At 41.7% G+C, this 24,250-nt stretch overlaps 1 protein-coding gene across 2 annotated transcripts in view; it reads left to right on the forward strand.

Moving 5' to 3' along the window:
• Positions 1-24,250, forward strand: part of LOC136879232 (leucine-rich repeat-containing protein 15) — a 600,790-nt gene that overhangs the window by 507,573 nt on the left and 68,967 nt on the right. For both annotated transcript variants that reach the window (XM_068228996.1, XM_067153040.2), the window contains exon 6: positions 12,498-12,678. In XM_068228996.1, the coding sequence (XP_068085097.1) occupies positions 12,498-12,678 (181 nt within the window). The remainder of the gene's footprint in view (positions 1-12,497; positions 12,679-24,250) is intronic.

The raw sequence follows: 24,250 nt of genomic DNA on the forward strand, positions 1-24,250 counted from the left end.
TGTATTCAATAAGGTCAGTAACACCAAGAGTATCAGAGAACACCTCGGGAAACGACTGACACAATTTACGAATACTATCAGCCTGCTCCTCAGGTAGATGTCTAAGGTCTAACAACATCTCATCCTGGGTAGGCGAAATAGAAGAACATGACACAGAATTACACTTTAATAGTGGTATTTTACAACTAGAAGCAAATTTGAATGTGCACGACCTAGACTTGAGATCGAGCACAAGACCAGTGTGAGAGATAAAGTCAGCTCCCAATATAATGGGGCAAGACAATTGCTTGGCCACGAACAATTTAACTTTCCATGTAAACTTAAAAACACGAATTTTGACCAGTAAGGAACCTAGAATTTCTAATGGAGATGAATTAGCCGAAACGTATTGAACAGGAGAAGAGACATAGTCAGGAAGTTTACAAACCGATTTCAATTTAGAATACCATTCAGCCGCAATAATCGAACAAACACTACCTGAATCTAAGAGAGCTGTTATAGGCTCGTTATTTACCTCAATCTTAAGAAAAGGAACAGGTGCGGGGGTATCCGCCGCAATCCTAAGACATTCTTTAGGGCATTCAAAAGATGAACTTGAAGGCTGATCGTTCTCTGCATTTACAACCTGTTTACTAGGGGCTGAGTCTCGGGAAGGTGGATTAGTCGACTCAGCCGAAGCCACTAGTCACTTTTTATTATTAGCATAGCTGGAATTTGCACCAGAAGTTGAGCAGGAGGGGGTGCTATTTGAGTTTGGGCAATTCTTGGCGATATGTGAGAAGGCCCCGCACTTAAAACAGCCTTGTGATGACCCGGCTCCATTCCTTGTCCCACTTGACTTGATCAGTGGACACTTGTCGCGCAGATGGTCAGGCGACCCGCAAGCATAACATTTACGGGGATTGACTGGTCGGCGAGGTGGAGGCCGAGTGTTACTAAAGGAAGGCGGGGGTTCTTTCGCGACACGCAAAGAATCGGCGTATCTAACTCCTTCCGCTGAAACGGCCAATGCTTCAAGTTCAGAGAAAGTTTGCGGGCACGCCGCGAAACACAAATATGACCTATAGGGAGGTGAAATGCCTTCCACAATAGCTTGTACAATTTGATCCTCAGGGAAGTGAAGAGCAAACACCCTGGTATAAAACTTAATGTCTTGTATGAAATCAGCCAAGTTTTCATCCAACCTCTGTACTCGATAATAGTATTTCTGAATCAGAGATGACCTTGCGCGGGCAGGAATAAAATTAGCAAGTAGATGTGCATGAAAATCTTCGATGGATGACTGTTCAGCTATGGCTCTTACTATTTTGTCGGAGAGAATACCAATAGCATACGGATAGATAATTTGCAAGATTTGACATGGAGACAGAGAAAAAACAAGGGCATGATCCTGAAATTCTACTAGAAATCTTAAAAATGAAATTACGTCACTGGTGGTATTAACCGAAAACTTGGATATAGCTCTGAGCAACATTGCTAATGGATGAGGCAAGCTACTAAATCCGGGTGACATAGTAGGTAAAGGTTTCAATGGCAAGGAAGTCAATTCAGAACGGATGTTACTCAATGATGCACGATGTTCAGATTCGTTGTCCAATGGGGCAGGGATAGTTTGAGCAGCAACGGTTACCCTATTAACTTCTCCCTTGGGAGGCGCTTCCTCACTACCTGGATTCACTATGGTGGGTTGATCAGATTTGGGAGGAACTTCCCCAGTTAACAATAGAGTGACTTTACTAGATAATTCAGAAATAGTTTCAAGGAGCGTATTAGCTTCCTTCCTCTGAACGTCATTCACCTTTAGAGACAACAGATCATTAACTCTATTCGAAAAATGATATAGCCTGCCTTGCACACGCTTAATTTGATTTGGAGACGGATCATTTTCATCAAAAAAACTAACTACAGAAGCTAGCCCAGTAATATTCTCCGTGATCGTGGAAAGAGAGTCGTCAATTTCTTTCTCTCCCAAATTGGGGATGGAAATGGGCAAATCAAGGGACTCTCTAAGCTTGTTAGTGTCGATTGCAACCGTGCCTCCAGATTGCACATTTCTGATAGTTAATTCATAGATCAACTCCTCCTTGCGCAAATAGTTAAGAAGGAGAACATCGCGAGGGCCGGGCATGGTGACAGAACAATTTTGAAAAACTCAAAAAATTCCAGCAACTGGGAAAATGGTTAGAGTTCGGAACAAACAATGTTTAGCCGTCAAAAGGGGCTAAATTGAGACCCATTCAACCACGCTCTGCTACCACTTGTTACCGTGTTTTAGTGGTAGGTAGAGGAGAAAGAAGGTGCGGGCGTGAACGGGTCTCAAGCTACGGAAGAGAAACTAAGTAAAATTTAACCAGGTTATATTTTCTTTTCAAAATTAAGTAACAACAAATAGAACAGGTACTTAGTAGCAGAAACACGATTCGAAATATACAACTTACACGGTTACCCCCTTCGGGGCTTCAAGAATCAGATACATAAGTCTTGAGCAATGAACCCAACTTTACAATATAAACCATTCAACAAAGGGGCCGAAAACCCCCAATCCTGTCAGAACCACCAGTTTCCAATTACATCGAAAAAGCCTCCTTGAGGCAGAAACCACAACTTTCAAGAAAGGGTTACTTCCCCTTAAAATACAAGCCTATCACAGGCCACTCAGAATTCTACCTTTAAGCTGTCCTCCAAGGACATATACACAGGGGTAAAAATACCCAATCTACTGAGGTCTATTAAATGAAAAGCAGGTTAATTGAATGACCTCTAAAACAATTTGAGAGGAGGCGAACTTGCAATCCTAATACATTTTGATTTTAAAACCTACTTTGGCACTAGGCCGTTATTACAAGGGCTAATCCCATACTATAGAGGTGACTTAATAGCAATTTACATTACATTACGGAAGAATTGGTTGAGAGAATAAGTTCACCTCAAGACAATGTGAGTGGGAAATCGAGAGGGTTAAGCACTCTCTATCCCGATATGTCGTTTTAAAATAGAATAGATACCAGTTGTTTTTACATTTTAGGAAAAGGTTACATGGTTGAACGCTTAGAACCCGCCCCGAAAGTTAAACTGCTGAGCAAGAAAAGAAAGAATTTATTAATCGGCCATTACCTTATTGTTGACCGCCGCCGAGGAAAGAGGCGCTTCCCGCCTCCTGCTATGTACTTAATACACTGAAAGATGGAACAGAAGTGGCCCAGAGACCCTAAAATCAGCAGTTTATATACTCTCGCGGAAGTTTCTAGGCGTTAGGGGAATGAAAACACCCGCCCACAATGTTTTTATTGGATAGGACCCCGCAACAGATACAAGTTGGGGGAAGATACACTAGATTGGTCAGAAATTACTAAAAGAAATTCGGGATTGGATAAATCTAAAACAAGGGGAAAAAGAGGGGTATACAGCCAACTTAAACAATAACAGAAAGAAATTTAACAAAACCCAAACTTTTGAAATAAAAATTTCTCCAACAAAATAGTTCTTCGACTCCGCACAAGGGTGCACTATTGTTGATCTTCAGTAGTGTCCTCTAGAAGAGAAAGTTCACACTTCTTACTTCAAGCGAAACAAAAACACATCAAAAGTGACACAGTTCAAAAACTCAAAATTTTCCACGTGGTGACATCTTCTGAGAAAGTAGAGAATTAATAGAGTAGATAAAGTTCAACCTTCCTCCAGAAGAGGAGTTTCAACTGGCGCAACTTTTAAATAAACGGTGTAGAGGTGTACCGCCCGGTACAGACCTCCCCCCCCCCAAAAGTTCCTCCAAGGGGTAACACAGAAGAACATAAACTTTTGTTTGAAAATAAGTTCCAAGTTTTGATGTTGAGATTAAGATAACTTGCAGAAGTATTTGAGAAATTTCTTAATTCGGTTCCAAAATTTTGTTGTTGCAGGTGAAGTAAAGTCTTTATGTTTATAGAAGTTGAATTTCTGAAGATAAGCTTTTAATACTTAAAAGTGAAGGAAAAATTTGCAATGTCCATCAGATATTGCTGTTGAATTCCCAAATGTAGTTATCTCTGATAGTAACTATCCATGTAGTTGATGTTGATGAAGTTGGATGGCCGGACCGGCCGTTGCAGCTTGCGTCCAACAGGAGGCCGCTCGGACCCCTCAAGTACCCTGAGATACCGCTCGCCCGCACTATGAGGGGAGCAGAGGTGTAGAAACACGCCGCGCCCGCGGTGAACATATACAGGCTGCGGGCAAGTAGCAGGTCGTGCGCCGCACATCAGCCTTAGCCGGGAGGAGAGCTCCGGCTCGCCATGCACATGTCGTCCTCGCTGGGGCCAAGGGGGCCCGACCTTGGCTCCAGTTGCTGCACGGCGCCGCGCGGCTGCGGGGGCGCTGAAACATTAAGCTAGGCGGCAGAATTGTGTTGGACCATCATGTTTCTTTTAAGGGCACAGGCATGTAAAGAGATTGAGGGGCCGGCGGCGTGCAGATATCCATGGCATTTCATCTAAGCCAGCCACTGAGTGTAGTGGAGCAGGAGACGGGAGCGTGGTAATGGCCGTGGAAAGGACAGAATGGCAGTTTAACGGGTCGGGACAGGTTTTACAAAAATGCTTACATCTGAAACAAAATATTATAGGTAGTGCAGAATGCCTTAAAAATGAAACTCAAAAAAATATAACCTTCATATCCTTTCAAAATAATATAAAGCAAGTTAACACAGAAATTACACCGGCTTCACCTGGGACAGGTGAACTCTAAATATCCTCTCGGTGGCTGGATTACTTAACAATAAGGTAACCGGCGTAAGAAAATCGAGAATGATACAAGGCCCCTGAAATCTGGGGGCAAGCTTGCCCGCGGGAACAAAATTTTTGACCATTACTTGGTCACCTACCTTTAAAGGGGTGGGTCTCCGTCCACGATCATACCTTTCCCTAACCTTTTCATGAGATACCTTAAGGTTGGCTTTAGCCTTCTTCCAAAGATCTTTAATATTATCCGGATCTATTGTCTCGGGCAGAATGTCACTCAGAGACCAGAGGTTAGAGAGCGGCGTGTTGGGAACAAACTTAAACATCAAAGAAGCTGGAGTAAACTTGTGTGATTCATGAACCGCCGAATTCAAAGCAAAAGCTAACCAATGCAGGGACGTGTCCCACCTAGAATGATCTTCATGATGATAGGCAATAAGTGCGGACCTGAGATTACGGTTAACCCGTTCAGCCAGAGATGGTTGAGGGTAATAAGCAGAAGTGGTTACATGAGAGATGGACAAGTCAAAACAGAATTTACGAAAAAGATTTGATGTGAACGCCTTAGCATTATCAGATACAATATATTGGCACGGACCAAAGGAAGCAAAAATAGAATTTAGACAGGTAATGGTGGACTGAGCGGTAGCCAGCTTAGTCGGAAATAACCAAGAAAATCTGGTAAAACCATCTACACATACAAAGATGAATTTGTTGGCATTTCCCTTCGACTGGGGGAAGGGTCCTACATAATCAATATACAGGCGTTCCATGGGGCGCGACGCTTGATGAGAAGACAAAAGGCCTACTTTAGTGGACATGGTGGGTTTACTGATCAAACAAGATTTACAAGCTTTTACAAGTTCCCGAATTTCACCGTCCATACCTTTCCATATGAACATTTCACGAATCTTTTCACGAGTTTTAAAGATTCCAAGATGCCCCCCCAATGGGGTCTCATGATAGTATTTGAAGATCATAGGTACAAGAACCGCTGGAACAACAACTTTCATCAACTTATCATGCCTCGAAGGGCAACATAGAACACCATTCCTCAGAACATAAGGGACAACATGTTCCCCAGAAGAAAGGGTTTCCATTATCGGAGCCAGCGTCGGATCTTCCCGTTGGTATTTCTCGATATCCCTAAAAAGCATGGGAGCATCTGTTAGGATGGCATTAACCTCAGATAGCATGGACTCGGAAAGTGATGAACTGTCGACCGGTTCGTGGGTCTCGACGTCGTTAAGAAACATACGGCTGAGTCCATCAGCAACAACATTTTCGGTACCTCTGATATGTCTAACATCAAACTGGAAGGCGGAAATACGAATAGCCCAGCGGGCTATACGACCAGTACGACGCGGCCTACCTAAGACCCAGCTTAAGGCTTGATTATCTGTCTCCAGGTCGAATTTGACATGTTCCAGATAGAGACGGAACTTTTCTAAGGCAAATAAGACTGCCAAACCTTCGAGCTCATAGATGGAATACTTGGCTTCTTGGGCCGACAATGTCCTAGACGCATAGGCGATGGGTCGCCTCCCTAGTTCAGTCTCTTGAAGAAGGACTGCCGCTACTGCTGACGACGATGCGTCGGTTTGGACAATGAATTTCTTCGAGAAATCAGGCATAGCAAGGACAGGGGCATTACAGAGAGCTAATTTCAGATCTTCAAAAGCGGCTTGTTGAGAAGGTCCCCACTCGAATTTGATGTCTTTCCTACGAAGAAGGTTTAAGGGCGCCGCTCTATTAGCAAAGTTAGGAATGAACTTTCTGAAGAAATTCACCATACCAATGAACCTGGCGATACCTTTAATGTCCTTGGGAGGTTTAAAATCACGGATGGCCTGTGTTCTAGACTGATCGACTGCTACACCATCGGGTGACACAATATGCCCTAGGAATGACATAGAGGGCTTAGCAAAGGCAACCTTGGACAACTTAACAGTTAACCCAGCCTTACGAAGGCGATCAAGAACTTCTCGCAGATGATCTAGGTGTTCTTCAAAAGTCTCTGAAAATACTACGACATCATCTAAGTAGTGATATAAGTACTCGAATTTGATGTCGGAGAAGACCCTATCTAGTAGCCTAGTGAGCACAGCTGCCCCCGTGGGGAGCCCGAAAGGCACGCGGTTGTATTCGTATAAATTCCAATCCGTGGCAAACGCTGTAAGGTGTTTAGACTCTTCGGCAAGGGGAATTTGATTATAGGCCTGATTTAAGTCCAAGATGGTGAAGAACTTGGCCTTACGAAACCATGAAAAACAAGAATGAAGGTCGGGAAGGGGCACAGATTGTAACACCACCTTCCGATTGAGAGCCCTGTAATCAATGACAGGCCTGAAGCCTCCTTGGGGTTTCGGTACTAGAAAAATAGGCGAAGAATACGCTGACTTAGAGGGCCTAATAATACCGTCCTTCAACATCTGATCGATGATTTCCTTCAGAGCCTTCATTTTAGGTGGAGATAGCCTATACGGTGGAAAACGGACAGGAATCGAATCCGTAACCTCAATTTTGTATTCAATAAGGTCAGTAACACCAAGAGTATCAGAGAACACCTCGGGAAACGACTGACACAATTTACGAATACTATCAGCCTGCTCCTCAGGTAGATGTCTAAGGTCTAACAACATCTCATCCTGGGTAGGCGAAATAGAAGAACATGACACAGAATTACACTTTAATAGTGGTATTTTACAACTAGAAGCAAATTTGAATGTGCACGACCTAGACTTGAGATCGAGCACAAGACCAGTGTGAGAGATAAAGTCAGCTCCCAATATAATGGGGCAAGACAATTGCTTGGCCACGAACAATTTAACTTTCCATGTAAACTTAAAAACACGAATTTTGACCAGTAAGGAACCTAGAATTTCTAATGGAGATGAATTAGCCGAAACGTATTGAACAGGAGAAGAGACATAGTCAGGAAGTTTACAAACCGATTTCAATTTAGAATACCATTCAGCCGCAATAATCGAACAAACACTACCTGAATCTAAGAGAGCTGTTATAGGCTCGTTATTTACCTCAATCTTAAGAAAAGGAACAGGTGCGGGGGTATCCGCCGCAATCCTAAGACATTCTTTAGGGCATTCAAAAGATGAACTTGAAGGCTGATCGTTCTCTGCATTTACAACCTGTTTACTAGGGGCTGAGTCTCGGGAAGGTGGATTAGTCGACTCAGCCGAAGCCACTAGTCACTTTTTATTATTAGCATAGCTGGAATTTGCACCAGAAGTTGAGCAGGAGGGGGTGCTATTTGAGTTTGGGCAATTCTTGGCGATATGTGAGAAGGCCCCGCACTTAAAACAGCCTTGTGATGACCCGGCTCCATTCCTTGTCCCACTTGACTTGATCAGTGGACACTTGTCGCGCAGATGGTCAGGCGACCCGCAAGCATAACATTTACGGGGATTGACTGGTCGGCGAGGTGGAGGCCGAGTGTTACTAAAGGAAGGCGGGGGTTCTTTCGCGACACGCAAAGAATCGGCGTATCTAACTCCTTCCGCTGAAACGGCCAATGCTTCAAGTTCAGAGAAAGTTTGCGGGCACGCCGCGAAACACAAATATGACCTATAGGGAGGTGAAATGCCTTCCACAATAGCTTGTACAATTTGATCCTCAGGGAAGTGAAGAGCAAACACCCTGGTATAAAACTTAATGTCTTGTATGAAATCAGCCAAGTTTTCATCCAACCTCTGTACTCGATAATAGTATTTCTGAATCAGAGATGACCTTGCGCGGGCAGGAATAAAATTAGCAAGTAGATGTGCATGAAAATCTTCGATGGATGACTGTTCAGCTATGGCTCTTACTATTTTGTCGGAGAGAATACCAATAGCATACGGATAGATAATTTGCAAGATTTGACATGGAGACAGAGAAAAAACAAGGGCATGATCCTGAAATTCTACTAGAAATCTTAAAAATGAAATTACGTCACTGGTGGTATTAACCGAAAACTTGGATATAGCTCTGAGCAACATTGCTAATGGATGAGGCAAGCTACTAAATCCGGGTGACATAGTAGGTAAAGGTTTCAATGGCAAGGAAGTCAATTCAGAACGGATGTTACTCAATGATGCACGATGTTCAGATTCGTTGTCCAATGGGGCAGGGATAGTTTGAGCAGCAACGGTTACCCTATTAACTTCTCCCTTGGGAGGCGCTTCCTCACTACCTGGATTCACTATGGTGGGTTGATCAGATTTGGGAGGAACTTCCCCAGTTAACAATAGAGTGACTTTACTAGATAATTCAGAAATAGTTTCAAGGAGCGTATTAGCTTCCTTCCTCTGAACGTCATTCACCTTTAGAGACAACAGATCATTAACTCTATTCGAAAAATGATATAGCCTGCCTTGCACACGCTTAATTTGATTTGGAGACGGATCATTTTCATCAAAAAAACTAACTACAGAAGCTAGCCCAGTAATATTCTCCGTGATCGTGGAAAGAGAGTCGTCAATTTCTTTCTCTCCCAAATTGGGGATGGAAATGGGCAAATCAAGGGACTCTCTAAGCTTGTTAGTGTCGATTGCAACCGTGCCTCCAGATTGCACATTTCTGATAGTTAATTCATAGATCAACTCCTCCTTGCGCAAATAGTTAAGAAGGAGAACATCGCGAGGGCCGGGCATGGTGACAGAACAATTTTGAAAAACTCAAAAAATTCCAGCAACTGGGAAAATGGTTAGAGTTCGGAACAAACAATGTTTAGCCGTCAAAAGGGGCTAAATTGAGACCCATTCAACCACGCTCTGCTACCACTTGTTACCGTGTTTTAGTGGTAGGTAGAGGAGAAAGAAGGTGCGGGCGTGAACGGGTCTCAAGCTACGGAAGAGAAACTAAGTAAAATTTAACCAGGTTATATTTTCTTTTCAAAATTAAGTAACAACAAATAGAACAGGTACTTAGTAGCAGAAACACGATTCGAAATATACAACTTACACGGTTACCCCCTTCGGGGCTTCAAGAATCAGATACATAAGTCTTGAGCAATGAACCCAACTTTACAATATAAACCATTCAACAAAGGGGCCGAAAACCCCCAATCCTGTCAGAACCACCAGTTTCCAATTACATCGAAAAAGCCTCCTTGAGGCAGAAACCACAACTTTCAAGAAAGGGTTACTTCCCCTTAAAATACAAGCCTATCACAGGCCACTCAGAATTCTACCTTTAAGCTGTCCTCCAAGGACATATACACAGGGGTAAAAATACCCAATCTACTGAGGTCTATTAAATGAAAAGCAGGTTAATTGAATGACCTCTAAAACAATTTGAGAGGAGGCGAACTTGCAATCCTAATACATTTTGATTTTAAAACCTACTTTGGCACTAGGCCGTTATTACAAGGGCTAATCCCATACTATAGAGGTGACTTAATAGCAATTTACATTACATTACGGAAGAATTGGTTGAGAGAATAAGTTCACCTCAAGACAATGTGAGTGGGAAATCGAGAGGGTTAAGCACTCTCTATCCCGATATGTCGTTTTAAAATAGAATAGATACCAGTTGTTTTTACATTTTAGGAAAAGGTTACATGGTTGAACGCTTAGAACCCGCCCCGAAAGTTAAACTGCTGAGCAAGAAAAGAAAGAATTTATTAATCGGCCATTACCTTATTGTTGACCGCCGCCGAGGAAAGAGGCGCTTCCCGCCTCCTGCTATGTACTTAATACACTGAAAGATGGAACAGAAGTGGCCCAGAGACCCTAAAATCAGCAGTTTATATACTCTCGCGGAAGTTTCTAGGCGTTAGGGGAATGAAAACACCCGCCCACAATGTTTTTATTGGATAGGACCCCGCAACAGATACAAGTTGGGGGAAGATACACTAGATTGGTCAGAAATTACTAAAAGAAATTCGGGATTGGATAAATCTAAAACAAGGGGAAAAAGAGGGGTATACAGCCAACTTAAACAATAACAGAAAGAAATTTAACAAAACCCAAACTTTTGAAATAAAAATTTCTCCAACAAAATAGTTCTTCGACTCCGCACAAGGGTGCACTATTGTTGATCTTCAGTAGTGTCCTCTAGAAGAGAAAGTTCACACTTCTTACTTCAAGCGAAACAAAAACACATCAAAAGTGACACAGTTCAAAAACTCAAAATTTTCCACGTGGTGACATCTTCTGAGAAAGTAGAGAATTAATAGAGTAGATAAAGTTCAACCTTCCTCCAGAAGAGGAGTTTCAACTGGCGCAACTTTTAAATAAACGGTGTAGAGGTGTACCGCCCGGTACAATTATTATTATTATTATTATTATTATTATTATTATTATTATTATTATTATTATTATTATGTCAGTATTATTATTATGTTATCTGTGATATTGTACTATTATTGTAATTATCCGTTTTATTCAATTTTGCAATTGCCTGTTGCTTGCAAGATTGCACTTAGATGTATACACATATACGTATGTGTAGTATAACACTCAATACCTGTACAGTGAGAATTGTTGTATATATCAGAGATTAGATGTGACGTTGGGGCATTGTGCAATATTAGTGGCGATTCTGCCAAGTCATCGCCGCGCCATGGCTACGGCATTGTATTTATTTAGATATGCGCTCACGGAGTTAGTCGCCGCGGGGCTATTTCACCACTGTATGTAATATCTGTCGCGTAGGTGGGAGTATGTCATTGTTATTTCTGGAGATTACGTAGTTGTGTCAACCAACGTCTATATAAGGTAGCTCCAGATTGTAGCGTGAGTCATTACTTATACGGATGCAGTACAGTGAAGTAGTCTACTAGATCAAGAGGCCTTAGGTGGTCAGCCAACCAGTGTGAACGAGAGATGGTGAAGACTCAGTGAGCCATTATTGCTCATTGAGAGAGTGAGACCAAATGGTTGGTCCGTCACTTAGTGGAAGACGCGGACGCAAGGCTTACCAAGGAGTCAGAGAGGGCAACCCTGGACCTACCAAGAGGTCATACCATATTGACTTACAAAGAAGTCAGATGATATGGAGAAGAAGCAGTCTCAAGGATGTATCACCACGTTAGGCGTGACACATCTACAGTAAACACCAGAGCAATGGATTACGTCGTAATTACACTCAAAGTTTTGAAGGTACAGTCAAGTGAATCAGTGAGGGAAATATTTCGTATAAATTGTTAAATGTCCGGTCAAGAAGAATTCAAATTCATGCCTAGTTTCTGTCAGTTGCAATGTCATAATTTCATATTCTCATCTGTTTTATCGCAACAAGACTCACTATTTTTTGATATATTATTTAAAGAATATATATTGTTCTATCAAACGAATTCAGAGTTTCATTTCATTGACAGTAAAATATCTTAACCTCAAAATTAATGGGGAAACCGAACGCCAATCTCCTTTTCCCAGAACTTATATGGTATGTTGTCAAAAGTAAGCTTATTACCCCACACCTTAGAGATAGTCAAGAGTCTCATTCTATTATTGCTGTACTGAGTGACAGCTGGCGCCCTTCAAATAACGTATGTGTAAGTAAGCAGGTAACAAGTAAGTGTGAGTACAAGGTTCGACGAGTGTGTATTTTATATAATGAATATTAATTTTCAGATTTTCCATTTTAAATTAAGATATTCAGATTTTCAATATAAATTCAGATTAATATGTTTGTAAAGTTAGTCAGACAGTTAGGAAGTTCACACTGCACAACACAAGATTTATCCCTTTATCTCTAAATTGTTACATTTAATAGGGTCTTACATCAATTCAAAGATTTTACTTAAGTATTAAGCTATATATGACATTATTATTCCAGAGAATCTGCAGTATTTGCGACTCGGTGACAACAACATCCACTCCATACCAAACAACGCGCTGCGACCATTACACCGCTTGCGCCATCTGGATTTAAGAGCAAACAACATCACCGTCATCCCAGAAGATGCTTTCACTGGCTACGGCGACTCCATCACCTTCCTCAATCTTCAAAAGAATGAGTAAGTACAAATACTTGTATGTATACCTGGCTCAATGCCATTTCGGTGATTTGTTTCACTGATTTGATTAAGAAATTGAATTCTTGGCTCTACTACTACAGTCAGTGAGTTCGTAGCCTGGCGCCTACAGCGTAGGCAACACGGCCTACACCAATGTACTATAAGGTTCGTCCCAACACGAGTTTCTGACGGTCACCGGCGGATTCATGCATCGCCCTGTGCGCATGCGCCGGTTTGGGATTAGTTAGCGGCTGGTCCCGAACTTGATCGTGTTGGAACACTTTCTGGACAGCAATCTGACGTGTAAACAAAGAGTATGGCGCGTATTTAGTATTACCTTTCCCAGTTTAGTTGTTTGCAGATTCGTGCGAAAAAGGAAAGGGCAATTACTGACATACTGATGAAATTCAATATAATAGAACACGGTAGAACAAGTATTTCAAAAATTAATTAAATATAAAATACACACACATAGTTTATATTCGTGCCTCCTAGCCTTAGGCCTGTATTTCACTCTATGATTTAAGTAACTTGGATCAAAGGAACTCTATAATCTTTGATAAAAGAACTTGGATGAAACATAAATGTTTATACATATCTTATACAGTGATTAAGGAAATACAGCAAGAGAGCCAATGATATGGAGATTATGGCTGAGGATGTAAGGAAGGAAATAAACGTTTTCAGCTCCCAATACACGGCAGAATAAACTGTGTAAGGGAACTGCTGATACTGTCACATGTTTGTTCGGCATAGTAAATCTCAAACTACAAACGTAAAATTAAATTTACAAGCTACTTTACGTCGCACCGATACAGATAGGTCATGGCGACGATGGGATACGAAAGGGCTAGGAGTGGGAAGGAAGCGACCGTGACCTTAATTAAGGTACAGCCCAAGCATTTGCCTGGTGTAAAAATAGAGAACCACAGAAAACCATCTTCATGGATGCGGAAAGTGGGGTTCGAACCCACTATCTCCTGAATGCAAGCTCACAGCAGCGCGCCCAACTCGCTCGGTATAAAAATAAATACCCTTGCACGTTCTTTATTATTTATCATCATAATTCACTATTTTCAAAGGTCATTGTTACTACCTTCGGTTCATAGAGACGCGGGTTCAATTCCTGACCAGGTCTGGTTAGTTTCACGAACGCGGGAACAGGGTGTTTGTGTTCATCTCAATACCAACCAACCAACCAACCAACCAACCAACCAACCGACCGACCGACCGACCGACCGACCGACCGACCGACCGACCGACCGACCGACCGACCGACCGACCGACCAACCAACCAACCAACCAACCAACCAACCAACGAACGGAGAAACACGTAATAGCAAATACATCCCTCCACATATGCAACACAGTTCGCTCCCAGGCTCCACTAGGGTGAGAGGAAAGCAGTGGAACAACACTAGGAAGTAGGTTTCCGTTTCCCTTTTGAAGTACCAGGATTACCTACAAGTTTTAAATTACTAATTAACTTTTATGTGGCCGTGACCCTGTAATTTTCTACCATTAGAAAAAACAACATCTAGAATAATCACTACTGAGTTTGGACAGTGAAATCAGAATGACGCGATTAGAAAAAACCTCGAGAATTCCACTAGCAACAATAAAACTTACGCAAATAATTTTCTCGCTTCTTTGACACTGCTAACTGCATATCCAACTCATCTTCTCTGGATATTCACCGAAATCCCCATACCTTCCCATTTTTATTACGTATTTATTAGTTACTTATTTACTAATTATAACTAATGTATTAATTTTTTACTTATATATTATTTCTACTCCTCAATTCACAAGTACCTTAATAGAATTCATTAACTGATTTACAAATAATTACTACCGCTTAGAGGTTATGGCAATGTTAAAAAAAACACGTTCGAGAAGAAAAGGAACAGAACAGGCGTGGAAATGCACGTGGTCTGTCCAGTGAGTTTCCTCTATTGCGCATGTCCATACTACCGGTTCATGCCACAGGCCGCGGACGAGTTCTGGCGGTCAGTAACTGCAGTTTGAAGTGTTTTGGAACGCCGAATTTGAGTACGTGCATCAGTCCGTGATTGGTTTGGTGTGTGTTGAACGCTTTCTCTCAACTGCACATGCGTCGGATGGTCGGGGACTCGTGTTGGAACGAACCTATAGTCAATAACTTACTGGACTGACGCTTACAGTGTAGGCAACACGTGTATACCTATGTACGTACTACAGTCAATATGTTCGTGGACTGGCGATAACAGTTCAAATATCACATAGCCTTTTGACCTGCCTTTTCGCGTCTTTTTCCCCATCATGGTGTTCCGGAAGATTTCGACTTCACCATCGCAAACGTTTCGCTAGCGGATTTGCCTAATTTTTGGCAGAACTTGAAATTGACCCGTTACTCGAACTACGACATTCTCAAGTTCAGCCACTGACATGCAACTACCCTTCATAACAGAGACCGCGGATCTGCTTATACTGTTTGCACGCAACTGCCTCTTGCTGGACTAGCCAATACATTTCACGGCAACATCATGTGGTTCGAACTCTTCGCTGTAGTGCACCACAGTGAAACTAAACGGACAGTCCACGAAGTTACTGACTCTACTATACATGATCATAAAAGTCTGTCAAGGTAAGCTTCATTACCTACAAGAGGATCGGTGAAGGCGGTCCACTAGGAGAAACTAATTTCTCGACATATGAAGTAGATCCAGACTGGAACAAGATTCAGCTTTTATTAACGCCCAGTTCATTAATAACAGTGATTGTTACAGGAGATTCTGAAAATATAATCAAAGAGAAATACGTTTACATTAGGTAAAGCCGAACATATGAATAGACATAGCTCATTGGCTAAATCAAATTTTGAGAGCATGACATATCACATGGAGTATACGTCAAAAAATTCTATTGAAGTTGTATAATTGAAAGAAGGGATAAAGAGAAGAATTAAGAGAATCAGCTGAATATGAGAAGGTCTAGTGTTACGATGTTCATTCAATTTTAGAACCGTTTTACGTGAAGTTTGAACGGTCTGTCTGTTAGGTCATCAGCCTAAAGGCTGGTTGGATCCTCAAATAGCAACACGAAAGGTCAGTCGATCATAGAAAAGCCGCAAAAACCGACGACGGCGCCAAAATTAGGGTCGTACTAGGCTAGGTGAGGAGTGATGTAGTTTGCCATTGCTTTCCTCACTGGGCCAGAAACTACTATATAAGCAGGACTAACCCTATGAACAACACCTTTCCTAACAATCAGCAGCACTGGTCGTGCTCTGAATGTCACTACCGAGCACCAACCAGACTCCAGCATCATCCATATTGTCACAGCCATGGATGAGACTGGAACTTCTGTGGAAGCTACATTTTGCTCTGGCCTGTGCCAAAAGCCAGATGCAAAAGTACTGCAGCCATCAAGAAGTAGGCGGAAGTCTAAACTATATATTTTTTAAATCTCAACTGAAATATGTTTATTTTATTTTAAGAATTCCATATGCATTGACCAGAATTCGAACCACCGCCCCCCTCCCCTCCCAAGTTGAGCAACGCCAAGAAAAGGAACTTATGTTAGCAAGATGTTTTACAACAGGTATCTAAAACACTTCATCACGCCTTGATTTCAACAGAGCTAACTTTGCGCAGTGTAGGCGGGCTATCACTTATCTGCTTTACATACTTCTTTTCCTCTACCTAATGCCATCAACCTCCGAGGGATAAGAAATCTTCCTGGTTCGTTTTACACCCCATACAAATTGCTAATGAATTCGACTTTAATGCTATATATACTGATAAGAAAAAGTCTGCTGCATGATATCGCTTGGAACCTGCATCGTTCGGAGATCCCAGGTTTGAATATCTTCACTTGTATAATTATCTACACTTTTCTTCTAATTTATAACAAGTATTAGCAACCCACGCCGACGTAGCACGGAAGTAATTTCGAGTTTATGGTGATAGGCCTCATAGGATTTACTTGTAGACGACGTTACTTTCGTCCACATGTACTGTATGTACGTGTGACGTTTTTCCAAGATCCTTCCAGCCGCTTGCTGGAAGATTTTTATCTTAATAAGGTGAATAAACAATTTATTTTGATAAGAATTATGTGATAAATCTCAAAATACGGTTTCTAATCTTATAGTTGATTTTTCAAGTAAACTATAACATAAAACTGCCTACTGAATCCTACATTTTACACATAGGGGTCGCCGTAGCCAGTGAAAGAGTATTCTGGGATGACAATGATGTTCGTGGCGGGTGTGTGTAAACACATGTACTTAATGCACATGGGTGACCGACAGACAAATAACCATGACGCTGGTACCTATGGAAAACTGCGCGTGTTTATAAACAATTTTTTTTGCTATTTGCTTTACGTCGCACCGACACAGATAGGTCTTATGGCGACGATGGGATAGGAAAGGTCTAGGAAGTGGAAGGAAGCGGCAGTGGCCTGAATTAAGGTACAGCCCCAGCATTTGCCTGGTGTGAAAATGGGAAACCACGGAAAACCATCTTCAGGGCTGCCGACAGTGGGACTCGAACTCACTATCTCCCGATTACTGGATACTGGCCGCACTTAAGCGACTGCAGCTATCGATCTCGGTTTTATAAACATTAAGTTACATACTGTGGATGCTGACCTTCGCACGGACATGACCGACTATTGCAGAAATGGTGGGAACACCTCCGAATGGACACCGAGGGCGCCCAAGCTACTAGAGTAGGTGTTTGATATGTCCAAGATTTGCTTGCAGGCATGCTTCTCAGCGACGAATCCATGGTGCTTGAACACGTGCAAACACTTGCGGGTCCACCCGTATGGATCCCGCTGCAGCAAAAACACGTTGGTGGAGCTCATCTTCCATGCCGACTTCATCTGCATACTTGATATGGCCCCACATGTAAAAAATCCAGGGAATTTCAATCAGGAGACCGAATTGGCCACCTAATTGATCCATTACGCCCTATTCAACAGCGTGGAAATGTACGGTCAAGGCATTTACATATATCGCGGTTCTCAAAGGCAGAGCACTATCATGAAGAAAGTGCATGTGCATGTGCATTTGCAACGATATATTCTCAAGATACGCCGGTAGTTCATCTCTGACGAAAGTTAGGTAATTTGCATCTGTCAAAAGCATGGCAATACGTGGGGCCCAATTAGGCAATCACCAATAACACCGGCTCACACATTCACTGTAAATCATCGCTTGAAATGTCCCTACCGAAACGTATGTGGGTTAAGGAGAGCCCATGTATGGGTATTATGGAATTTAACACCCCATTCCTCTAGAAACAGACTTCGTCTATGACAAGCACTTGGAAGGGAAACAGTGGCTGTTGTGCCGTTTCGTTTAAAGACTACGTACAGAATACCCGCCTTTATGGTAAATCCTCGTTTTGCAGGAACTGTGCACGTTGCACATGGTACGGTATAAGGCGCTCTTCGAGTAAGACTCGATGCACAGAACACGGACATACCAACAACGCGCGCAGCATTTCGCTTGCTTCTCTCCGAGTGCTGTTCAATTATGTCCAGAATGTCGGCTTCTACTGCTAACACTTGCCGCGAACTTTGCCTATCACAGTTTCGAGAAGATAGTAAAATACTACCAGTGTCGCATACAGTACTCGCTGTTATGCAGCAATGCACTGCCATTCAATGGAATCGACAGAAATAACATTCGTCAAAAACACCGGACTACATTATTATATAAAAGTTCCAAGAATTTCCAACACGATTTCCCTCATACGTCAGTCTGAGAAACTCACTGCATTTCAACAAAAGTACGAACTTCTTATATTTACACCTTCCATATTCTTCTTACCATGCTTCATTACTGACAGTGTTTCCATCAATGAAAATTGATCAGCTATTCTCCATCCCACATGGCCCAATTTTGTTTATATCTATACTGATGGATCCAAGTCCTCAACAAGCGTGGGTTATGCATTCTTGTGTGTTGCATGTCAGGTGTTAAGAAAGGACTCCTTACCCCAAGAGACGTCTATCGTTACTGCAGAAATCTTAGCTATCCACATCAGCCATTAGCTATGGAATTCATCACTTCAGTAATACGTTGGTACCTGTGTACTCATCAGTATGTATTATACATTTTGAACTTAATCTATACCGCCCAGAAAGCAGCTCAGGAAGTACATCTTCTACAGGTTAAAGAACACGCTGATATAACGACGAACGAGATAGTAGACCAGTTAGCGAAAGAACACACATCATCTTGAACACCGCCTTTACAGTTACCATATTTTCAGATTTCCTGCCAACAATCAAGTAGCAGGCCTACGGGGAATGGTCCAAGAACTGAAAAACGTCAAAGCTTGCAAGAGGTAAGCACTATGCTAAACTTCAGCTCACTATACCAACGCAAGCCTGGTTCAAGAAATTGAAAGTGACATGACGACACCTTTCATCTATGCATATAAAAAAAAGAGTTTTGTCTGCACACTGCTCACAATTCAAAAATAATGGTATTTCTGTATCGGACGATTCCACAATAACAAGTAAATGCACTTTTTTTTAAACTTTCCATCATGTCTGTCTGTCTGTCTGTCTGTCTGTCTGTCTGTCTGTCTGTCTGTCTGTCTGTATGTATGTATGTACGTATGTATGCGCATCACGAGAAAACGGCGGAAGCGAATTTAATGAAAATCGGTATCTAAAGTCGGGGAATGAGCCACTACAATCTAGGCTATAAATCATTTTATTCACACTGAGTGAAATGGTAGTTTAGAGGAAGGCCTAAAGTATAATTCTCAAATATTTACGTTATTAGTGGTCCAATCGACTAATACTGCATGATTAAAATTATATAGGACTAAATTTACGATTATTTATGTCTTATACATATTAACCGTACCGGCTGTGATAACAGAGATTTTCATGAATTTGTATTTGTGTTGCTAAGTCCATATCAACGCCGAGCCACGAGCAAATTAGCAAACAGAATTTAATGAAACTCGGTATGTAGAGTTGTGGAATATGAAACTACAGCCTAGGATATAAATATAAATAAAATGGTATCTTAGTTATTGGTCCTATCGAAAAGTACTGCATAACAAAAGTTATAGAGAATACAATAATTTCCGATCATTTATGTTTTTATCAGCTTTACCGTACCGACTGTGGTATGAGTGGTATTTCAAGATCGGAAGAAAACTAAATGTGAAGGCCTACAATGTCGAAACTCAAAAAATTGATCAAAAATAATATTACTTTGACCATTGTTTGTTGTGATGTTCTTTGTCTCTTATGCTGCCACTCATCTCGGATTGACGAGATTACTGTTGCATCTCGAATATAACTGCCTGCATGAATATTGGCGGGAAATAGCCTGGGAGTTGGATATCTTTCTTCTTTAGCATGCCACTCCTCTGGTTCATACATTTTCTGATAATGCTGGCACGTAACACACTGTTTCATCATATTATTCCAGCAATTCGATCCCTACTCTGACGCGCTGATTTGAATTAGCAGTGTGCACTCTTAACGGAATAATGGCAGAGGATTCACGGTTCACGGCTGTCAGAGGCCTGGTTATTCCAGCTCTGAAACTGTGGACTGTAGTAGCGTAGTATTGTTCATTAAAAGTGAGGAAATGTGTGGTTTTTCATTTGATAGAGTATTTCATATGACAGCATTGCTTTTAAGCGCGCCATTCCTGCTGACGTCATTGCAATGACCTATGTTGATTTCACTTGGGAAAACCACTAGGACAGTTTTTATGAGGATGTAAAAAGGCAGGTGGAGAGTGGGTGTCTGCCATTATAATGAAAACTCCCCAATTTGATTGTGACTTATGATAAGCAAGAGGACTTTTCATTACAACAAAACTTCCCTAACCCAGTCTTCACATAAGAAATGACGTCTGGTGACTTCCTTATCCCGTTTCTGGTGTAACAGTAAGAGCTATGCAATCTTACCCACAACGTGTACACTAACCAACCTAAAATTCTGTGTACAATGTAGAATTCCGTAGCGAAGCACGGGTACATTTACTAGTCTTTAATAAGAATGCGCCTGGGCCATGGATGCTATCCCAGTCATCTCCACAGTATCAGGGTACTCTATACCCCTCACTGCCCAGAAGACCCTGAAGAAACAGCCGATTTGAACCACATCCTACTGTCATGCAATAAGTACTCCCAACAGAAGAAGCATCTGTATTCCTTCCTAGTGAAGTTAAATACCCCACTATCAACTTCAATTGTCATCCCCTTATCAAAACTAACTCCACAATTACGTGCTATAGTTTGTCAATATTTATCAGACTTTAGTATTGTTATAAGTAAGGAAAATATTTCCGGATTAAACTTGGTTATAAATCAAAAAGAGTGTCGAAAGGGTAAAACAATATTCATACTATGGAACCATAATAAATGAAGACTGGGACTGCTCACAAGAAGTCAAGGTACGCATTGGAAAAGCAAGAAGTGTGTTCCAGAAAATGAGTAATGTGTTTAATAGCCACAATCTAACTTTAGGGACTAAAATCAGACTTTTGCACTGTTATGTATTTTCTGTTCTTTTATATGGACCTTAAATAAAAAAAAAAAACAGGGAAGAAGCTGGAGGCCTTTGAGACATGGCTTTATATGCGGATCCTGAGAATATCTTGGACCCAGAGAATGACAAACGTGGAAGTAATGAGAAGGATGAACACAACACCTCAGCTGATCAAGATAGTGAAATGCCGCAAGCTGCAGCATCTGGGACATATCATGCGCAACACAGATAGATACAACCTACTCCAAAAAATACTCCAGGGGAAAATCAACAGTAAAAGATGTCCTGGAAGAAGACGAATATCTCGTCTTGACAATCTTAGAGGATGGCGCAATATGTCATCAGCTGAACTGTTCTGCGCTGCCAGAAACAAGACAAAAATAGCCATCACGATCGCCAACATCCGAAACGGATAGGCACCGAGAGAAGAAGAACTGTTAGAAGTTATGGCTCTTTTTCGACAAGAAATCTACGAATGTGTGCTCTCTCACTATGTAAATGCTGACAGCATGGTCTTCTGAGGTCAAAAGCCATTAGTAGTAATAAAAATAGCACTTATTGGGTGTGCGGCGATCAGGAAATCGTTCTCTGCGCAATCAGAAGGCAGCTGCTAAATTACGATGTGCTTCACCACATGTAAGAAGCATGTCTACTAAGTCGTTCGTAAAAAAAAAATCCATTTTTCCCACAAGTACAGAATGCAGCTTTACTGTGCTTGTAGTCCACAGACAGACCACGTCCGCATCCAGGCTAAGCTATAACCAGTTCGCCTGTTTGTTATGATTCACTTTACTACTCTGACCTTCGTCTAGGTAAGAGGTCGCTTAACCTTGCGACTGGAGTGACTCGCAGCATACAGAAGCAAGTCACCGTACTACTGCACGTGTTCTTACATATTTTACTACCTTACATAAAAGTATTGTGTGTTACAGCGTCATTCCAGTTCCATCACAATACCTACAGTGTGTCCGAATAAATAACATAAAAATGATTTTACGGTATGCCTTGCAAATATCATTCTCTGCTGTCCCGTATGATCACAGTACAACATTCCCTTTTGGCCTCTATACTGTCATGAACTTTTTGTACAGCTTTTTATGCTCAACAGTTCTTCCACGCACAGTTTGGTCTATTGTTGATGGTTTAGTGAGCGTAAGTCCAGTAAACACTAGAGTGGTCATTCTTAAAATCGCTACTGCTCGACCCATTTTGTTGTATATTAATGTTCCACATACTTAACTTCATGTATTACACAATGAACATTCACTTCATAGTCTATTTTTCTGCATTTGCCATGCAAATGAAAGTAAGCAAACAATGCTTCATTTTTCTATATAATAATTTGGTTCTAATTGTGTGGCATGTGGATTTAATATTTATAACAGTGGTTTGAGTATGTGCGCCTCTGTGGTTTAGTGGTTAGCGTGATTAGCTGCCACCCCCGGAGGCCCGAGTTCGATTCGCCGCTCTGCCACGAAATTCGAAAAGTGGTACGAGGGCTGGAACGGGGTCCACTCAGCCTCGGGAGGTCAACTGAGTAGACGTGGGTTCAATTCCCACCTCAGCCATCCTGGAAGTGGTTTTCCTTCGTTTCCCACTTCTCCTCCAGGCAAATGCCGGGATGGTACCTAACTTAAGGCCACGGCCGCTTCCTTTCCTCTTCCTTGTCTATCGCTTCCAATATTCCCATCCCCCCGTAAGGCCCCTGTTCAGCACTGCAGGTGAGGCCGCCTGGGCGAGGTACTGGTCATCCTCCCCCGACCCAGAGTCTGAAGCTCCAGGACACTGCCCTTGAGGCGGTAGAGGTGGGATCTCTCGCTGAGTCCGACGGAGAAACCAACCCTGGAGGGTAAACAGATAAATAAGAAGAAGAAAGTTTGAGTATGGTATTGTGAAGAACTATAATTATAAGAGAAATGCACAAATTAAAACCCAACACTATAAAAAAGAAGACATTCTAAACATGTGAAACAAGGGTAAATTTAAACAAAGCTAATAGATTATCATGATGCCCATTGAGAATGTCTCAGTGGCTTAATGGTTAACGTGCTAGTCTTTGGTCCAGCGGGCATGGGGCCCATATTTTAACATTCATTGGATAATTTCGATGGCTCGGGGTCTGGGTGTGCGTGTCATTTTCAGGATTAGAATACGTCATAGCCAGGGCCCTATCCTCACTGACGTGCAGGTCACCTATACGGCTTCAACTCGAGGAAGACTTGAACCAGCCCTCTCCAGAAGCCACACGCTATTATTATTATTATTATTATTATTATTATTATTATTGAGAATGTCAACATTTCCACTGCATTCAACCTGGGTATTATTCGTAATTTCTTATTACAATGAAATTAAATTCTGTTCTAGGCTCAATGAACACCAGCACTATACACCAATCTGGAAAAGGAATCTACTCTGCCCACGGAATCGAACCGTGTCTTCTTGAATGAGGAAAGGACAGCTTTAAATCTCGGCTACGTTCCAAAGAAATATACAATTCCCAAACAGTATACATTTATATTCTGTAACCCTCTATGCATATAGGCTACATACATACATACATGAATGAAGTGAGGTTGAGACCAGAGAGCATTTGCGATACAGATACAGATTAAACAGACATGACGTTGCCCCAGCCTGGAGGGAAATTACTAGTAAGTCCTACGGGAGCGTTCCGCATAATTCTACTCAGCAGAGCTAGAAGGTGAATGCATGTGGTTTAACCATCAAATTTATTGTCTCATGAATATCAATATACGTAGTTTACAATAAGGTACTAGTTATGCACAACGAAATCTAATATTTCTCACTAAATCCATATCGACAAATCTCACAGAACATTTGTGGAGCAAAACCGGCACTACTTCTTTCCTATTTTTATCCAAAGAGCAGTCTAATTGGAAATTATTGTTATTCTTCCCAAGCATGGTTGAAATAAAAGGGCAATAGCTTTAGCAGATTATCAAAACTCTACTGCTGTTATAATCCAAGGGTTAGCAACAACAAGTTGGATCATATTAGTTCATATCATAAGTAGCTATAATTCTGTAAA

Source organism: Anabrus simplex, chromosome 8, assembly GCF_040414725.1.
Source record: "Anabrus simplex isolate iqAnaSimp1 chromosome 8, ASM4041472v1, whole genome shotgun sequence".
NCBI classification, from domain to species: Eukaryota; Metazoa; Arthropoda; class Insecta; order Orthoptera; family Tettigoniidae; genus Anabrus; species Anabrus simplex.